This window comes from Ornithorhynchus anatinus, chromosome 6 (genome assembly GCF_004115215.2).
Source record: "Ornithorhynchus anatinus isolate Pmale09 chromosome 6, mOrnAna1.pri.v4, whole genome shotgun sequence".
Taxonomy (NCBI): domain Eukaryota; kingdom Metazoa; phylum Chordata; class Mammalia; order Monotremata; family Ornithorhynchidae; genus Ornithorhynchus; species Ornithorhynchus anatinus.
The window spans coordinates 48,367,595-48,384,456 of NC_041733.1; the positions used below are offsets into that span (position 1 = coordinate 48,367,595).

The 16,862-nt window shown below is 59.7% G+C and overlaps 1 protein-coding gene across 2 annotated transcripts; it reads right to left on the minus strand.

Moving 5' to 3' along the window:
* Positions 1-297: 297 nt before the first annotated feature.
* On the minus strand, positions 298-16,739 carry MFSD8 (major facilitator superfamily domain containing 8). Of its 2 annotated transcripts, XM_029067307.2 has the most exons (12): positions 16,645-16,739; positions 10,963-11,054; positions 8,392-8,435; positions 5,267-5,507; positions 4,646-4,759; positions 4,149-4,293; positions 3,805-3,860; positions 2,877-2,994; positions 1,995-2,129; positions 1,704-1,807; positions 1,151-1,386; positions 298-910 (listed from the first exon to the last, which is right to left on the minus strand). In XM_029067307.2, exons 1-12 carry the CDS (start codon positions 16,707-16,709, stop codon positions 710-712), a joined length of 1,551 nt encoding a protein of 516 aa, XP_028923140.1. In that variant the 5' UTR covers positions 16,710-16,739; the 3' UTR covers positions 298-709. The 2 variants fall into 2 exon arrangements, with proteins under 2 accessions (XP_028923140.1, XP_028923141.1); XM_029067308.2 differs by lacking the exons at positions 8,392-8,435; positions 10,963-11,054; positions 16,645-16,739 and adding an exon at positions 5,710-6,190.
* Positions 16,740-16,862: the final 123 nt, after the last annotated feature.

A 16,862-nucleotide genomic window follows, 5' to 3' on the forward strand; every position in this document is an offset into this window, starting at 1 on the left:
TTGCCGACTTGTACGTTTCAAGCGCGAAGTACAGTGCTCTGCACACAGTAAGCGCTCAGTAAATACTACTGAACGAAGGAGAAGCCCGGAGGTAGGTAGCCAGCCGGCGGCGATCCCCGGCACCCGACGCGGGGAGACCCCTCAAGTGGGCCGCGTCAGACGGGAGCCCGGGCCCGGGGCGGCTCTCCCGAAGGCCGGGGGCGCGGGGCGGCTCCCAAGGGAAACTGGCGGCCGCCCCCCCCAACCTATCGCGTCCCTCCCCGGGCCCCGGGCGGATGAGGAGTCGGGAGGCGGAGGCTCCGTGAGGAGGTGTTTATTTTAAGGCAGACGCTCGTAATCGAAGAGGGAATCCGGGAGGGAGTCCCCTCTCGGAGCCGGGGGCTCCCCCGGGGCGGTCCGGGCTCGGCTTCCGCCGGCGGCCCCTTAAAGTGCTGAGCCTCTAGTGTTTCCTGGCGGCCTCCCCTCGGGGAGGAGACGCCCGCCCGTCCATCGGTCCGTCCCTGCCTCCCGCCGGGGAGCGGGCGCCCCGGTCTGCTGCCCGGCGTCCGGGGCGGCGTGCGTGCCCCGCCCCGTCTGCCCTCCCCGCAGCTCGGGGACAGCTGGCTCTCCCGCCGTCGGGGCGGGGCGGGGCGGGGCAGGGGGACGGGAGGCGGGGACCCGCCCCGCTCGCCTCTCTGGGGGCTCCCGCGGGGGGCCGAGGAGCCGGGGCCTAGGCCGTCCGCCGTCGGAGGGAGAAGGCGACGAGCCTGGGGTGGACGGCGGCCAGCAGGGCCAGCGTCAGGAGCAGCAGGCCGCACACGGACCCGAAGGCCCAGCGCGGGCCCAGCCCCGTGTAGACCTGGCTGACGAACACGGGGCCCAGCACGCGGGCCCCGCTCCCGGAGGCCGTCAGCCAGCCCATGTACACGCCCTGCGGGGGGTCGGGGGGACACGGGGAGGGAGAAAGGGCGGGAGGGACGCGGGGGAGGCCCCGCTTCAGACACCGCGCCGCCGGCCCCGATCCCGCCCCGCCCCCCCCCCCCCCCCCCCACCCGTGGAAACGGCCGGGCCTTCTCGGGGGCAACCCCTCCGCCCTCCCCCCGCGGAGGCGGGAGCGTGACTCGGCGACGCCCGGGTCCGGGAGCCCGGCGGGGCCGGCCGAGGGACTGACCTGCGGGCTGGGTCCCAGGATCTTGGAGTAGAGCGTGTAGGCCATGACGTTGCAGGCGGGGTAGCCCAGCCCGACGAGCGCGTCCGCCGTCAGGTACTGGGCCAGGTGGACGACCGGCGTGTAAAGGCACCAGGCCTGGGCGGCCGGGCAGCCGGTGGCCTCCCGGCCGTCCCGGGGGCTCCCCGCGCCCGCCCGCTCTCCGGGCGGCCCGGTGGGAGCGGAGCCGTTGCGCAGGTCTGGAGGAGGAGGCCGCGGGCCGCGGGGCGTTGGTTTTTTCCCTAGAGGGGCCGGGTCGGCGGCCCGGACGCGGTCTCCCCCTCCCGGTGGGGCTCGCGGTCGGGGGACGGCGGGCACCTCGTCCCCATTTTCCGGACGGGGAAGACGGAGGCCCGGCCAGGCGACCCGCCCGAGGCCAGCCGGCAGGTGAGCGGCCGAGCCGGGGGGGAGAATCCCCGTCGCCCGCGTCCTCCGGGCTCCCGCCCGCCGCGAGGGTCGCGTCCCCCGCCCCCCGCCTCCGCCGCGGTGCTCGCCTTCGGGGGGCCGGGACGCCTACCTTCCCACTGCACGGCCGGAAGACGGTGCCCCCAAGGCAGCAGGATGAAGAATCCGGCCAGGACGAGGAGGAGGCCGCCCAGCAGCACCGCCCGCTCGCCCGTCCTGGGGGACCACGGCGCCGCCGCGCTCAACGCCCGGCGGGGCCCGGGCCCACGGCGGGGCTTCCCCCGGGCGGCTCGCCGCCCCCCGCTCCCTTCCGGAACGGCAGACCACGGGGAGGAGGAGGAGGAGGAGGAGGAGGAGGAGGAGGAGGATGGGGGCCGCCCGCCCCCCGGCTCGGTCTCCTCACCTCCTGGAGAGGACCTTGACGCCGAGGAAGACGGCGACGGATTCGACTCCGAGGGCGGCCAGGATGAGGCCGTTGTAGAAGACGGCCCGCTCGCGGGTCCACGCGTACATGTCCATGGTCAGGGGCGTCACGATCCTGGGGACGGGGCGGTGGGGGCGGGACGCTGACCGCGGCGCAGACGCGCCGCGCGGGCAGTTTCTGCGGCCCTGGGGACCGGCTCGTCCGCAAGCGTTCGCTTCCCCCTCCTCGCCCTTTTTTTTTTTTCAATCGACCGACAGGATCGACGGAGCGCCGGCTGCGTGCACAGCCCCGTGCTGTGCGCTCAGAAGAGTTCAGTACCCTAGACGCGATCCCCGTCCTTGAGGACCGGCGACTGGAATGATAATCGTGGCATCTGTGAAGCGCTCACTACGTGCCACAGAGTAGAGGAGCCGTGATCCCGGCCCTCCGGGAGCCGCCGGTCTACCGTGCGCGCGGGACCGTGATAAGCGCTCGGAAGAGGACGGTGGACGCCGTCCCCGCCCTTGAGGGGCTTACAGTCCGCTCGGTGCCCGGGAATGTACCAAGCGCTTGGAAGAGGACAGGAGACACGCTCGCTGCGTTGGAGGAGCTGCCGGTCTACCGTGCGCGCGGGGCTGATAAGCGCTCGGAAGAGGACGGTAGACGCCGTCCCTGCCCTAGAAGGGCCGAGGGTCCACTCGGCGCACGGGGGTGTACTAAGTGCTCGGAAGAGTCCGGTAGACACGATCCCCGCCCTCGAGGAGCTGCCGGTCTGCTGCGTGCAACAGGACCGTACCGAGCGCTCGGAAGAGGACGGCAGACAAAAGTGCCGCGGGGGGCGGGGGCGGGGCAGAGATCCAGCGTCCCGAGGTCGACACTTACGTCTCAAAGAGCGCGAAGACGAAGAGGATGACGAAGAAAAGGACGTTGGTGGCCACCACGGCCACGTGGTCCACCGGCCCCGGGGCGTCCCGATCCTCGGCGGCGGGAAGGGTCCCCTCTGTCGGGAGAAGCCACCGTCGGCCCCCTCGGTCTGCCCCGCCCGGGCACCCCGCTCTCGCCCACCCAAACCCCACCGCGGCGTCTCACTCGTCGGTACCGACTGAGCGCTTACTGTGCGCAGAGAGGTTGGGAGAGGACGTCGTAACGAGACAGGAGGCACACTCCCTGCCCAGAGCGAGTTTCCAGTCTAGAAGGACCGTCTCTCGAGGTGACCGTAATAATGGGGGTACCCGTTGAGCACTTACTGGGCCCCAGGCACCGTAGTCAACGCTGGGATCGACAAAGGCAAGTCGGGTCGGACACGGTTCCTGTCCCCCGTGGGGCTCCCGGCCTTCCCATTTTACAGATGAGGGCCAGAGAAGTGAAGTGCTAAGTGGACTTTCCAAGCGCTTAGTCCAGTGCCCGGCCCACGGTGAGCGCTCGACGAATGCCACTGACTGACCGACTGCCCGTCCGCCCTCTGGAGCGGATGATCCCCCCCCCCCCCTTCCCCCGCGCTTAGAACAGTGCTTGACGCACGGTGAGCGCTCCGCAGACACCACGATGGCTCAAGGCGACAAGGGGGCGGACGTCCCCTGGGCCGCAGTCCGACGCCCCTGGGCCCTCTAAGGCCGCCGGGGGGTGGGCACCGCCGGTCGCCTCTCCCCTGAGAAGAATCCGACCGAAGGCCGGACCCCACCGGGAATCGGACGGCCGCCCTCCGGACCCCGCCGGGCCGGGGACGACCCGACGGGCCGGCGAGGAGGTACCCGTGCCCGGCCCGGGGTGCCCCCCGACCCCGGCCCGGCGGCAGCGTGGGGGGCGTTACCGGCTCCGACGTTAACGCTCTTGCACAGCCGGCCCAGGTCGTCCACTCGGTGTTCTCTGGAAGGCACAGAGAGGCGCGGCGCCGTGGGTGGGTCTGGGTCGGGGCCCGCGCCGCCGGGGCGAGAAGGGAACGCGGAGCCCGGTCGAGGGGGGCGGTGGATGGCGCCGGGCGCCGGCTGGGGGCAGGATGTATCCGTCCGTGCTACTTAGCGAGCGCTCACCCGGTGCAGGGCACCGGGCGCTCAGTCCAGTGCCCTGCACGTGGTAAGCGCTCGATACGGTGCCCCGGATGGACGGCCGAATGGGCAGATGGACGGACGGAGGGAGGTCGGGACGCCGGGTTACCGTAGCAGGGCGACGACGACGAGGATGTTGAGGAGGCCCAGGAGGGCGGCCAGGAGGACGGGGGCCGTGTACATGTTCAGCTGCAGCCCGACGGCCGCCCACGTCACGCCCTCTTCTCCGACGAAGGAGAAGCACGTCTGAATGGCTGGCGGCGGGAGGCCGGACGCGCGACAGACACACAGAGAGAGGAAGAACCACCGCTCCCTGAGCCGGGGGGAAGGGCCGTCGGGGAGGAGGCCCCGGCCCGCCCCGCCCCGCCCCGTCCTGCCCGCCGGGCTCCCGGCCGAGGCCGCCGGCGCCGGTCACCTGGCTTCTGGCCAAGTGTGGGGGCCGCCCCCCCAGCATTCACCACAGTGCTCGGCACCCAGGAAGCGCTTCGACCCCCAAAACGGTCGTCATCCCTCCAGCGGCTGTGAAGAGCCCGCCCGCCCGCCCGCCACGCAGCCTCCCTGCGGGGACGCCGAGAGGACGGAGAGCCCCGCCGGCGCCCCCCGTACCCGGGCCCAGGATGAAGCCGAGGGCTTGGCAGGCGCTGGTGCTGGCCATGGAGCCGGTGCGCTCCTGGAGTGAGGTTGCCCCCGAGATGTAGGAGCGGACCACCGCCACGTTGCCTGGAACGGAAAGGCCGGGGACAGGTGAGGGGCTCAGGAGCCTCCGCTGGGACTCATTAACAGCGTCTGACGCCCCGCGTACCCTAGCGGATCGAACCCGGGGCCCGCCAGTCAGAAGGACCTGGCTTCTAATTCCGGCTTCGCCGCGTTATCTATCTGCTGGGTGACCTCAGGCAAGTCGCTTCCCTTCTCTGGGCCTCGGTTCCCTCAACTGTAAAATGGGGATTAAAACTATGAGCCCCGAGTGGGACGTGATTAACTTATAGCTACCCCAGCGCTCAGTACGCTGCCTGGCACAGAGCAAGCTCTTCACAAGGGCCATTTCAAAAACCCAAGAAGCCCCGGGTTCTCATCCCGGCTCCGCCCCTTGCCTGTGCCGTGACCTGGGGAAACGGGAGTACGACCCATCTTCTCGCCCCTCCTGAGACCGTGAGCCCCAGAGGGGACAGGGCCTGTGTCCGACCCGAACCTCCCCTACCCACTGCGGGGCTTGGCAGAGTGCCTTACCGGCTCCAAAGCCCACCAGGCCGCGGGCGGCCAGCATGTAGAACTTGTTGTGGGACGGAGGGGCGTGGACGTAGGCGTACAGACAGTTGGCCGCCACCGAGATGGAGATGGACACGACGAGAGGCTCTTTTCTCGGCCTGTGATTCGACCACAGCCCGAAGAGGGGAGAGGCCACCATCTGGCCCAGGCTAAACGCGGCGATCACCCAGCCCAGAAAGCCGGCGTCCGCCGAAGCGTCGATCTGCGGAAGGAGGGGAGGCGTCCCGAGGACCGTCCGTTCTCCCGGCCCCGGGCCGCCCGGCTCACGACAAGGGCCGGCCGGCACGCGGCTCCGACGGCTGCCGCCTTAGAGACCGGAGTGGGGCCGCGCCCGGAGGTTTACGCTCCCGTGTTTTCGTGGAACGGGATCGATAAACCGGTGGGTGTTTTTATCGAGGGCTTACTGGGAGCGGAACGCTGCACTACACGCTCGGGAGAGGAGGACACCACCAGAGAGTTGGTAGACGCCATCCTTGCCCACGTGGAGCACCGCGGACTAGTGGCTAGAGCCCGGGCCTGGGTGTCAGAGGACCCGAGTTCTAATCCCGGCTCCGCCACCCCTCAGCTGGGTGACCTCGGGTGACACACTTCACTTCTCTGGGCCTCAGTTCTCTCATCTGTAGAAAGGAGGTTAAGACCGAGAACACCAGCGGGGACATGGATCGTGTCCAACCCGATTATCTTGTCACATCTGGTTCCAGCCAGTGTTATTGGAGATACTGCCAGGGATCCTCCAATCACAACCAGTGTCACCGGAGACCTTGCCGGGGATCCTCCGATCACAGCCAGCGTTCCTGGGGATCTGGCCAGGGATCCTCCAATCACAGCCAGTGTTAGAGAAGCAGCGCGGCTCGGTGGAAAGAGCCCGGGCTCGGGAGTCAGAGGTCGTGGGTTTGAATCCCAGCTCCGCCACTTGTCAGGTGTGGGACTTGGGGCAAGTCACTTCACTTCTCTGGACCTCAGTTACCTCATCTGTAAAATGGGGATGAAGACTATGAGCCCCACGTGGGACAACCTGATTCTACCCCAGTGCTTAGAACAGCGCTCTGCACATAGTGACTGCTTAACAAATACCGACATTACCAATATTATTATTATTATTACTGGAGAGCCTGCCGGGGATCCTCCAATCACAGCCAGCGTTACTGGAGGGTCCACCTGGGACCACTATATATAGCCCCTCTCAAGAGGGTGAGGTTCAAGATGCCAGAGGACTGACCGGTGAAGGTAGGCTGGTGGTTGGAGGAGACCCACGGAGGAAGGACTGGGGATTATTTTCTAATTGCTAAATGCCAACTGATTAGGGGGAGAATATGGGAAATAAGGCCCTGTGTGGGCAGGGGAGGACAGTGTCTATCAACTTTATGGTACTGTCCTCTGCAAATGATAAGGGTTCGACAGATACCATCGATGAAGGGTGTTTGGTGAGTGCCTCCGGGACTCTGACTGGATGAATGTGGAAATGTTCAGGTTACTGTTTTGAGCAGAGGGGAACAAGGATATGGTGGAGAAAAAAAAACAAGCAAAATGGGTTTGAACTGTGTTGTGGGGGATTTAAGACAGACTTTGGAAGGGTTTTTTTTAATATAGTAAGGGTTAAATGCTTAGGTTTTACCAAGCCATGTACTGAGCACTAGAGTAGATAGAAATTAATCAGTCCTTGTTTCACATGGGGCTCGCAGTCTAGGCCAGGAGGGAACGATTAGGCAATCAATCATTCTTAAGGAGGGCTTCCCGTGGGCAGAGCCCTGTACTAAGCGCTTGGGAGGGTACAATAAGGGGGTTACAGTCTAAAGGGACAGACATTAATTGAAATAAATCAATGACAGATAGGGACAAAAGTGTTGCAAGGGAAGAGGACCAAACAAGGGAGGAAGTCGGGGAGAAAGAGAAGGGAGTGGGAGAAGAGGAAAGGGGGGCTTAGGAAAAGCTTTCTGGAGGAGGATGCGTCTTGAATAAGGCTCTGAATCGGGGGGGGGGGGGAGTCATTGTGGGTAGGACAGGAGGAAGCAGGGGGGTTCAGGCCGGAGGGGGGTGAGAGGTGGGTGGGGGGAGAGAGGAGCGGGAGGTGGGGTGAGAAGGTTGGGGTTAGAGCAATGAAGTGTGCAGGCTGAGTTCTAATGAGAGAGCAGCCAGGTGAGGGAGGAGGAGGCAAGGTGACGGAGGGTTGGCAAGCCGAAGGTAAGGAAGTCTGGCTGGATGCAGAGGCGGATGGGCCACCGCCGGAGGTTGCCGAGGTCTGGGAAAGCAGGGACTGAAAGTCTGGGTGGAAAAATGGTCCGGCACCAGAGTGAATTGTGGGCGGGAGTGGGGAGAGACAGGTGGCAGGGGGTGGAGGTGGAGGAGGAGGCCGTTGGAGTAACGGAGGGAGGGGAGGGTAGGATGAGTGATTGGATTAAGGTGGTAGGGTTATGGATGAGGAGGGGGTTTTTTCCTGCCCACTCTACAGGTGAGTTAACTGAGGTTCAGAGAAATCAAGTGACTTGGCCGGGGTCCCCCAGCAGACAAGTGGCGGAGGGGGAATTAGAACCCAGGTCCTCAGCTTCCCAGGCCTGGGCTCTTTCCGGGAAAACTACAAGGGGAGGAATGCTTATGCCTTCAAAAGGGAAAAACTAACCTAAAAGGATTTTTTATGAAAATGAGCCCTTCACTTGCTTGATAGATATTTTTGAAAATTAATCCCGATCACGCCCTTTGAGTGTCTACCAGCCTCAGGCCGGGCTTCTCTGGGCAAAAGTGGAGCAGAAGCAGTGTGGGCTAGTGGATAGAGCCTGGGTCTAGGAGTCAGAGGACCTGGGTTCTCATCTCAGGTCTGCCTCCTGCCTGCTCCGGGACCTTAGGCAAGTGGCTCCTCTTCCTCTGTGCCTCCGTTACCTCCTCCGGAGAATGGGGATTAAGACTGAGGGCCCTGTGGGTCGGGGAATGTGTCCCACCTGATGATCTTGTAACTACTCTAGGGTTTAGAACAGGGTCTGGAGCAAGGTAAGCAGTTAACAGATATCACAATTAATATTAACGAATACCATCTGATTATTATTAGTACTGGGGTTATCATTATTATGTTTTATCATTCGCATTTTACCCACCTTTTGGAGGTATGGCCATATGGACATGATGACAATGGAAAACCCTATAAGAGTTGAAAGGAGTACAGAAAAATTGGAGTTACCTTGCATTCTCATTCTATCAGAGACTTCGTTTCCCATTTACCTGCCCCAAATTTAAGACTGTGAACCCCAAGTGGGACAGGGGCCGGGTCCCACCTGATTAGCTTTTATCTGCCCCAGTGCTTAGTCCAGTGCCTGGCACAAAGTAAGCACTTTACTACCATAAAAAAAAAAAGGGCCCCTCACCTAACTAGCAATTCTTTTTGTGTGTGTGTGTGGTAGGCACAGAAAAGTGAATTGACTTGCTTGGTGGGCAAGGAAGGTGACTCTACCGACTCTAAGAAATTGGTCCTCTGCCAAGGGCTAAGTCCAGTGCTCTGCACACAGTAAGTACCTGATAAATACAACTGATTAATGGAGGGGGCTAATGTGCTTTTCCATCTGTTCAAAGCTTTGGGGCCCAAGCCAGTGGACAAGATTTTCAAAATGGCCAGCTAGACCAACCACCACTGTAGCCCGGGGCTGGGAAACTGTGAGGTGAGTGGATTTGTATTCTGCTTTCTTGTGAGTTTAAGGGGAATTGCGGACAGAACACGCACACACCCCGAATTTCGCGCCTATCATTTTGAGGATAGTGACAGCTGATGAGGATGGCTGTTCAAGAAAACCTTCCCTACGAATCTACCTCAGCAGGGCCCCTGGACCAATAACATTCATACAGCACCGCTGAGTTCAGAGCGCTGTACTGAGCGTTTGGGAGAGGCCAGTACAGTTAGTAGGCACGATCTCCGCCCTCGAGGAGCGCCAGTCTACTGTGTGCGGAGCACTGGATCCAGCGCTTGGGAGAAGACACTAGTTAGTAGACGTGACCCCTGCCCTTCAGGAGTTTACCGTATGCAGGGCGCTGTACTGAGTGTTAGGGAGAGGAACTAAAGTCAGTAGACAGTCGCTGTAGACAAGCAGGAGTTTACAACCTACTGTGTGCAGAACCTTGTGCTAAGCTTACACTGCACGAATGCCTGAGGGAAGGAAGAGAGTCTATGCAGATGGGTTACTTGTAATCTGTTGGGTGTCTGGGCAATGGACACGAGCACAGTAATAATAACGTTGGTATTTGTTAAGCACTTACTATGGGCAGAGCACTGTTCTAAGCACTGGGGTAGATACAGGGTAATCAGGTTACAGATGAGGGAACTGAGGCCCAAATAAGTTGAGTGGCTTGCCCACAGTCACACAGCTGACAAGCGGCGATGTTGGGATTAGAACCCATGACCTCTGGCTCCTAAGCCCGGGCTCTTTCCACTGAGCCACGCTGCTTGAGCACTTGGGCGAGTGCAATACAGAAGTAATAATAATTGTGGTATTAAGTGCTATGTGCCAAGCACTGAATTAAGAAAAGGGGTAGCCACAAGGTTATCCTTTTGGATATAGTCCCTGCCCCACGAGGGGCTCACAGAATAACAGGGACTGAATGGCCATTTTACAGATGAGGGAAATGAGGCCCGGCGAGGTGAAGTGACTAGGCCGAGGTGGCACAGCGGCAGAGCAGAGTTAGAACCCGGGTCTTCTGACTGCCAGATCTGGGGTCTTTCCAGTAGACGGCCCTGCCTCCCAACCACCGAAAGAGCGGAACCCTCGATCTCCTGACGCGGAAACAGAGATGGCATCCCTTATCCGTTAGTCCCCGGGGGTCGACAAAACGGTCGGACCGTTCAGAGTTGGTCTACGGTGGTGTAGACGTGATCCCTGCCCAGGAGAAGCTTACGGTCTGCGGGGGAGAAAGATGTTATCATAAATTTCTAGAAGGGAAAACGGTATCGGTTGCCGAGTTGTACATTCCGAGCGCTTAGTCCAGTGCCCTGCACATAGTAAGCGCTCAATAGAAACTATTGAATGAATGAACGAAGCAGTGGTATTTCATTAGCGCTTGGAAGAGGACAGGACCACAGAGCTGGTAGACATCCTTGCCCAAGAGGAACTTACAAGGGGAGAAAGATGGGAAACTAGATTATGGAAGGGGAAACAGAGTACAAAGCGGTGGTGTTCACTGAGCACGTACTGTGTGCAGAGCAGGATACTGAGCGGTTGGGAAAAGACATTTCCTGGCCACAGTGAGCTTAGTGTCTAAGGGATGGACGCGAGTGCTGGGAGGCTGGGTTAGATGAAAGGGCTTAAGGGAGGAAGTCCAGGGTGATGAAACAAAGCAGAGTGGCCCAGGGGAAAGAGCCCGGGCCTGGGAGTGAGAGGACCTGGGTTCTACTCCCGCCTCCCGCCGTATGACTTTGGGCAAGACACTTCACTTCTCTGGGCCTCAGTTTCCTCCGCTACCAGCTGGGGATCCGATCCTTCTCCCTCCTCCTTAGGCCGTGAGCCCCGGTGGGACGGGGACCGTGTCCCATCTGATAAACCCGAACTGCCCCCGGCTCTTAAAACAGTGCTAGGCAGATAGTAAGCGCCGAACGGGTCCCCTGATTATTAGTTTGGCGTGGCCTCCCTTGTCGCCGCCCCTCTCCTCCCCTCTTCCGGGGGAGGGGGCCTGGGGGTACTGACCGACGCTGCTGAGGAACATGGTGAGATACAGGACCCTGATGGATCGCCATCGGCTCCGGCGAAGCTCTTCGGTTTCAATCACCTCCCAGCGGCTGAGGGAAGAGGACGGGGCGGAAGGTCTGCCTGGGCACTGGTCCAGGGCACATGCGCACACAGACACACATACGGTCTCACAGAGAGAGACACAAACACACACAGAGACATACAGAGACAAACACCCACTCTCTGCCCCGATTACCCTACGGAAATCCAGGACACAGCCCAGAGGTTGCGGGGGAATCTGGGTCGCCATCGACGACCGAGGACCAACTGAGGTAAGGTCACAGCCCTGACGTGCTCCCTTTCTTCATCCCCCTCCTCCCCCGACCCAGTCCCTCAGCACTTTTATGTCCACGCACGTCACTTATTATTATTTCTATTAACGTCTGTCTCCCCCCTCTAGACAGGAAGCTCGGTGTGGGCAAGGGAATGCGTCTGATGATTCTACTGTCCTCTGCCAAGAGGTTAAATCAGTGCTCTGCACACAGTAAGTGCTCACTCAATACGATCGACTGAATGAATGAACGAATGGGCCGTGGGTTGTGGCGGAAAGTGGCTGGGAGTGGGGAGACCCGAGGTCCCATTCCAGCTCTTCCCCAGCCGGCTGTGCGGCCCCAGGCATGTCACTTGACCTCTCTGGGCCTCGGTTTACTCGTGGGAGAGGCGGTTCGATCCCCGTTAGCTCCGGCCCTGAAAGTGGGAGCCCTCTTGGGGACAGGGACTGGGCCTGATCCCATTATTTTCCAACTCCCCCCAGGGCTCAGGACGGACCCTGGCGCAGAGAAACACTCTCCCATCTTTCCCGGTGCTATAATAACCATTGTGGGATCTGAGCACCTCCTATTTTTCAAGCGCTATACTAAGCACCATGAGTAGACAGGAGACGGGTGCGCTGCCTAAGTAGAAGGGAGAGCTTCACTTCTCTGCGCCTCGGTTACCTGGCCTGTCAAGTGGGGATGAAGACTGAGCCCCAAGTGGGCCGGGGACTGCGCCGATCCCCAATTTGCTTGTTTCCACCTAGCGCTTAGTACAATGCCCGGCACATAGTGAGCAGTTAACTAATACCAGAGTTTTTGTTATTATGGTTATTACTATGGTCGGTCCCTAACCTTAATATGGGGGGTCCAAGAAGATGGGCATTACCCAGAACTCCTAAAGGGGACGTGTTCCCACGCCTGAGGCAGAATCCTGAGCCAGGATGGGCCATGGAGTACGTAATCAACATCGATGATATTTACTGAGCTCTTCCTGTGTGCAGAGCACTGTATGAAGCTCTGGGGGGGGGGGGGGTGAGGACAATACAACAGAGTCGGTAGCCACGTTCCCTGCTCCCAGGGCACAGTTGCTGTCCCACAGAGGGCTTCCGGCCTCAGGGCGAAGGGTGACAGGGACCGAACCCCCTCTCACACTGTCCCTGTCCCTTGGACTACGTAGGAGGGCAATCACAGGGTCTTTGACTACTGTGGGCCTGAGGTTTAAGAAGGAAAATGTTTAACAAAAGTCACCATTATGACAATCATCAGGATCGTCTGCTTTAACTCCGCCCTCTCCTCTGCCAGGCAAACCTATTTTTCTTCCCTTATTGACCTCCAGGCCCCTCACCCCCGTCAGCCGTTCCGGACATTTAACTCCCTCTTCCATCCCTCACCCTCCAAGATCTGGCCACCTGCTTCATGACGAAAATTAACACCATCAGGTCTGAGCTCCCCCAAGTCACCCCTCTCCCTTCTCCATCACCCCCGCTCTCAACCCTCGCCTCTATTTTCCCATCCTCCGCTGCAGTATCCCCAGAGGAGATCTCCTCCCTCCTCGCAAATACCACCCCCTCCGCCTGTGCTTCGGACCCCATTCCGGCACATCTTATAAAAACGCTCACCCCTTCCCTCCTCCCCTCCTTAACTTCCATCTTCCACCGCTCACTCTCCAAAGGCTTCTTCCCCTCTGCCTTCAGACATGCCCACGTCTCCCCCATCCTAAAAAAACCCTCTCTCGACCCCACTGCCCCTTGCAGTTATCGCCCCATCTCCCTCTTACCCTTCCTTTCCAAACTCCTAGAGGGAGATGCCTACACTGGCTGCCCCGTATTCCTCAACTCCAGGAACTCTCTCCTGGACCCCCTCTCATCTGGCTTCGGTCCCCTCCGCTCCACTGAAACTGCCCTCTCAAAGGTCACCAGTGACCTTTTTGCCAAAACCAATGGCTCCTACTCTATCCTCATCCTCCTCGACCTCTCGGCTGCCTTCGCCGTCGACCATCCCCTTCTCCTCAACACGTTATCCGACCTTGGCTTCCCGGACTTCTCTCCTTCTCCATCCAGCCGACACACTCCGCTCCTCTGCCGCTCGCCTCCTCACTGGGCCTCCATCTCGCCCGTCCCGCCGACGACCCCTGGCCCACGTCCTCTCGCTGTCCTGGAATGCCCTCCCTCCTCACATCCGCCAACCCAGCTCTCTTCCCCCCTTCAAATCCCTCCTGAGAGCCCACCTCCTCCAGGAAGTCTTCCCAGATTGAGCCCCCCTTTCCTCTGCTCCTCCTCCCCATCGCCCCGACTCCCTCCCTTTTTTCTACCCCCTTTCCCCTCCCCAGAGCACTTGTGTGTATCTGTACATATTTATTACTCTATTTTATTAATGTGTATATATCTATAAGTCTATCTTGATGTTACTGATGCCTGTTTGTTTTGTCGTCTGTCTCCCCCTTCCAGACGGTGGGCCTGTTGTCGGGTAGAGATTGTCTCTATCTGTTACCGAACTGGCCTTTGCAAGTGCTTAGTGTAATGCTCTGCACACAGTAAGCGCTCAGATACTTTGGGATGAATGCATGATTTTACATGTGATATCAGAGGAGACCGATTCTGAAATGGAGACTTTTGTTCAGCCCGTTGGGCACTGAATCAATCAGTGGTATTTACTGAGGGCTTACCGTGTGCAGCGAGGACTTTACTAAGCGCTTGGGAGAGGACAATAGAACAGATACGTTCCCTGCCCCCGAGGAGTGCGGCGGGGGGAGACGGACGTTAACAGAAATAAATAAGCGACGGATAGGGACGCAAGTCCTGTGGGGCTGAGGGGGTGGGGAATCGTGGCAAAGAAATCAAGACACCATCTGAGGTGGGCGGCGGGGATGCTATCTCCATTTCGCAGGTGAGTCAACAGAGGCAAAGGTAAGTCACTTGCTCAACATCACATGGCATTCAAGGGACCGGAGTGGAGATTAGAACCCGGGGCCTTAGACTCCGAGGCCTGGGCTCTTTCCACTAGGCCTCTCTGTTGACCCAACTCTGTGCACAGCACTGTACTAAGCGCTTGGGTGAATCACTAGGCACAACTTCTGCCCTCAATAAACCTACAGTCTAGCGTGGGGTCGGGGGGGGGAAATCACTGAGTGGTATTTCCTGAGCGCTTACTGTGTACAGAGCACGGTACTGAGTGCTGGCATTTCCCCATGGCAGGTAGGAGGTGTCTAATAAATCCCACAATGATTATTATAGTGCTGGGAAAGATGGGAGTGTTTCTGTTCTACACCTGAACAATTAGACAAGACCCCTGCCTTCAAGGTGCTTTAAAGCCTAGTGGATTGTAACCTATTTATCTAATCTTTTTTTTCTGAGGTGGGGAGGATCCACTCTAAATCAGGTTGGTCCCACAGGACGGGACCAACTTGATAACAACTGTGCTTAAGTGCTTATGAAATGCCAGGCACTGTACTAGGCGCTAGGGTAGATGCAAACAAATCACCGTCCCTGTCCCACATGGGGCTCCACAGTCTCATTCCCCTTTTTACGGACGAGGGAACCGAGGCACAGAAGTAAAGCGACTGGACAAAGGTCGCCCCCGGACAGGTGGTGGAGGCAGGATTAGAACCCAGGTCCTTCTGACTCGGAGGCCCGGGTTCTAGCCACTAGGACGGTGCCGAGCAGGAGGATTCAAGCCCTGAAGTTCCAAGGAAAAGTGAGTAAGATGTCAGCTGCTTCACCGCCCTGACCGGAAAATCTGGTTCCAAAGGGGCAAAGAGTGGAGGTCCGGAGGATCAGCTCGGGTAAAAGGAAGTTTGGCCTACAAGGAGGCTTCCGCGAGACTCCGGTGGAACAGATCGAACAATCTGGACAAAGGAAGCGGTGTAGCCTAGTGGAAAGAGCCTGACCCTGGAAGTCAGAGGACCTGGGTGCTAATCCCCTCCCTGCCACCTGTCTATTCTGTGACCTTGGGCAAGTGACTTGACTTCTTCGGGTCTGTTATCTCCTCTGTAAGATACCGCACTCACCCAAGCACTTAGTACAGTGCTCTTCTCTCCCCAAAGCACTCAGTCAATACGGCTGGTTGATTAAAATTGGGATTCGATCCCTGCTGTCCCCTCCCCCGGCTCCACTTGGGCCGTGAGCCCCATGGGGAACCCGATGGCGTCACCTCTACCCCAGCGCTTAGGACATAGACAGCCCTTCATCAACGGCCCCACCATTTGGGAAGCAGGGTGGCCTCATGCGAAGAGTCTGGCCCTGGGAATCAAAAGGATCTGGATTCTAATCCCGCCTCCTCCACTGGATGACCTCGGGCGACTCGCTGCACTTCTCTGGGCCTCAGTTTGCTCATCTGCAAAAGGGGGGGTAATTCCACCTCTATTCTCCCTCCCACTTCGACTGGATGATTGGCACGGCGCCCCGCCCCATCGATTAGGCTGTGAGCCCGTCATCGGGCAGGGATGGTCTCTATCTGTTGCCGAACTGTAATAATAATAATGATGTTGGTATTTGTTAAACGCTTACTCTGTGCAGAGCACTGTTCTAAGCGCTGGGGGAGAAAGAGGGTCATCAGACTGTCCCACGTGAGGCTCACAGTTAATCCCCATTTTACAGATGAGGTAACTGAGGGGTCTGTTGCTGACTTGTTCACTCCAAGCGCTTAGTACAGTGCTCTGCACATAGTAAGTGCTCAATAAATACTATTGAATGAAAGATAAGTTCAGTGACTTGACAGAGGGGGGATTCGAACCCATGATTTCTGACTCCCCAGCCCGGGCTCTTGCCACTGAGCCACGTATTATGCCCAGCGCTCGGTCCAGTGCTCTGCACACTGTGAGCGCTCAATGAAGCAGCGTGGCTCAGTGGAAAGAGCACGGGCTTTGGAGTCAGAGGTCATGGGTTCGAATCCCCGCTCGGCCACTTGTCAGCCGTGTGACTTTGGGCAAGTCACTTAACTTCTCGGTGCCTCAGTTACCTCATTTGTAAAATGGGGATTAAGATTGTGAGCCCCACGTGGGACAACCTGATTCCCCTGTGTCTCCCCCAGCGCTTAGCACAGTGCTCGGCACATAGTAAGCGCTTAACAAATACCAACATTATTAAATACTAGTGAATGAGTTTGGGTGCCCCCACCCCGGCGCTCAGGCCCGTAGCTGGCACGTAGTGAACACCTAAAAGATGCCATTATTAGGTCGTATCGTTCCCCAACGTCTAGGGGAGGGCGTAGCACCTAGTGGGGGGGGAAGAGGGGGAGCCCCAGGGGGGGAGAGGGACCGGCCAAGCTGATGATCTGGTATGGACCGCAGCGTTTAGGACAGTGCTTGGCACGGGGTAGGCGCGTCAAGGGGCAGAGAAGAAGCTGGTTATGGTGGGGGGAGGGAGAGCCGGGCGGGGTCCCCGCTCACCTGCTCCCCGAGGCTTCCTCTCCCAGCAGCGGCTCCCGCTCGGCGGCGGAGCCCGGGCCGGCCATGGCCGCCGCCTCCAGGGAGCCCGCCAGGCCGCCCCCGCCCCCCGCTCTCGCGAGAGTTGGGGCGGGAGGGCCGGTGCGCATGCGCGCCGCGGAGCCCGCCGCCCGCGGGGCGGTTCCCCCTCCCCGCTCGGCCCCGCCCACCGTCACGTGGGG

Excerpts from the sequence above, each read along its gene's own strand:
- MFSD8 (XM_029067307.2), bottom strand. The coding sequence starts at position 16,709 with ATGGCCGGCCCGGGCTCCGCCGCCGAGCGGGAGCCGCTGCTGGGAGAG. Across the intron at positions 8,436-10,962 it reads CATGTTCCTCAGCAGCGTCG|GGTTTTCCATTGTCATCATG; the intron begins GTCAGTACCCCC and ends CAACTCTTATAG. Across the intron at positions 4,294-4,645 it reads CGGCTTCATCCTGGGCCCGG|CCATTCAGACGTGCTTCTCC; the intron begins GTACGGGGGGCG and ends TCCCGCCGCCAG.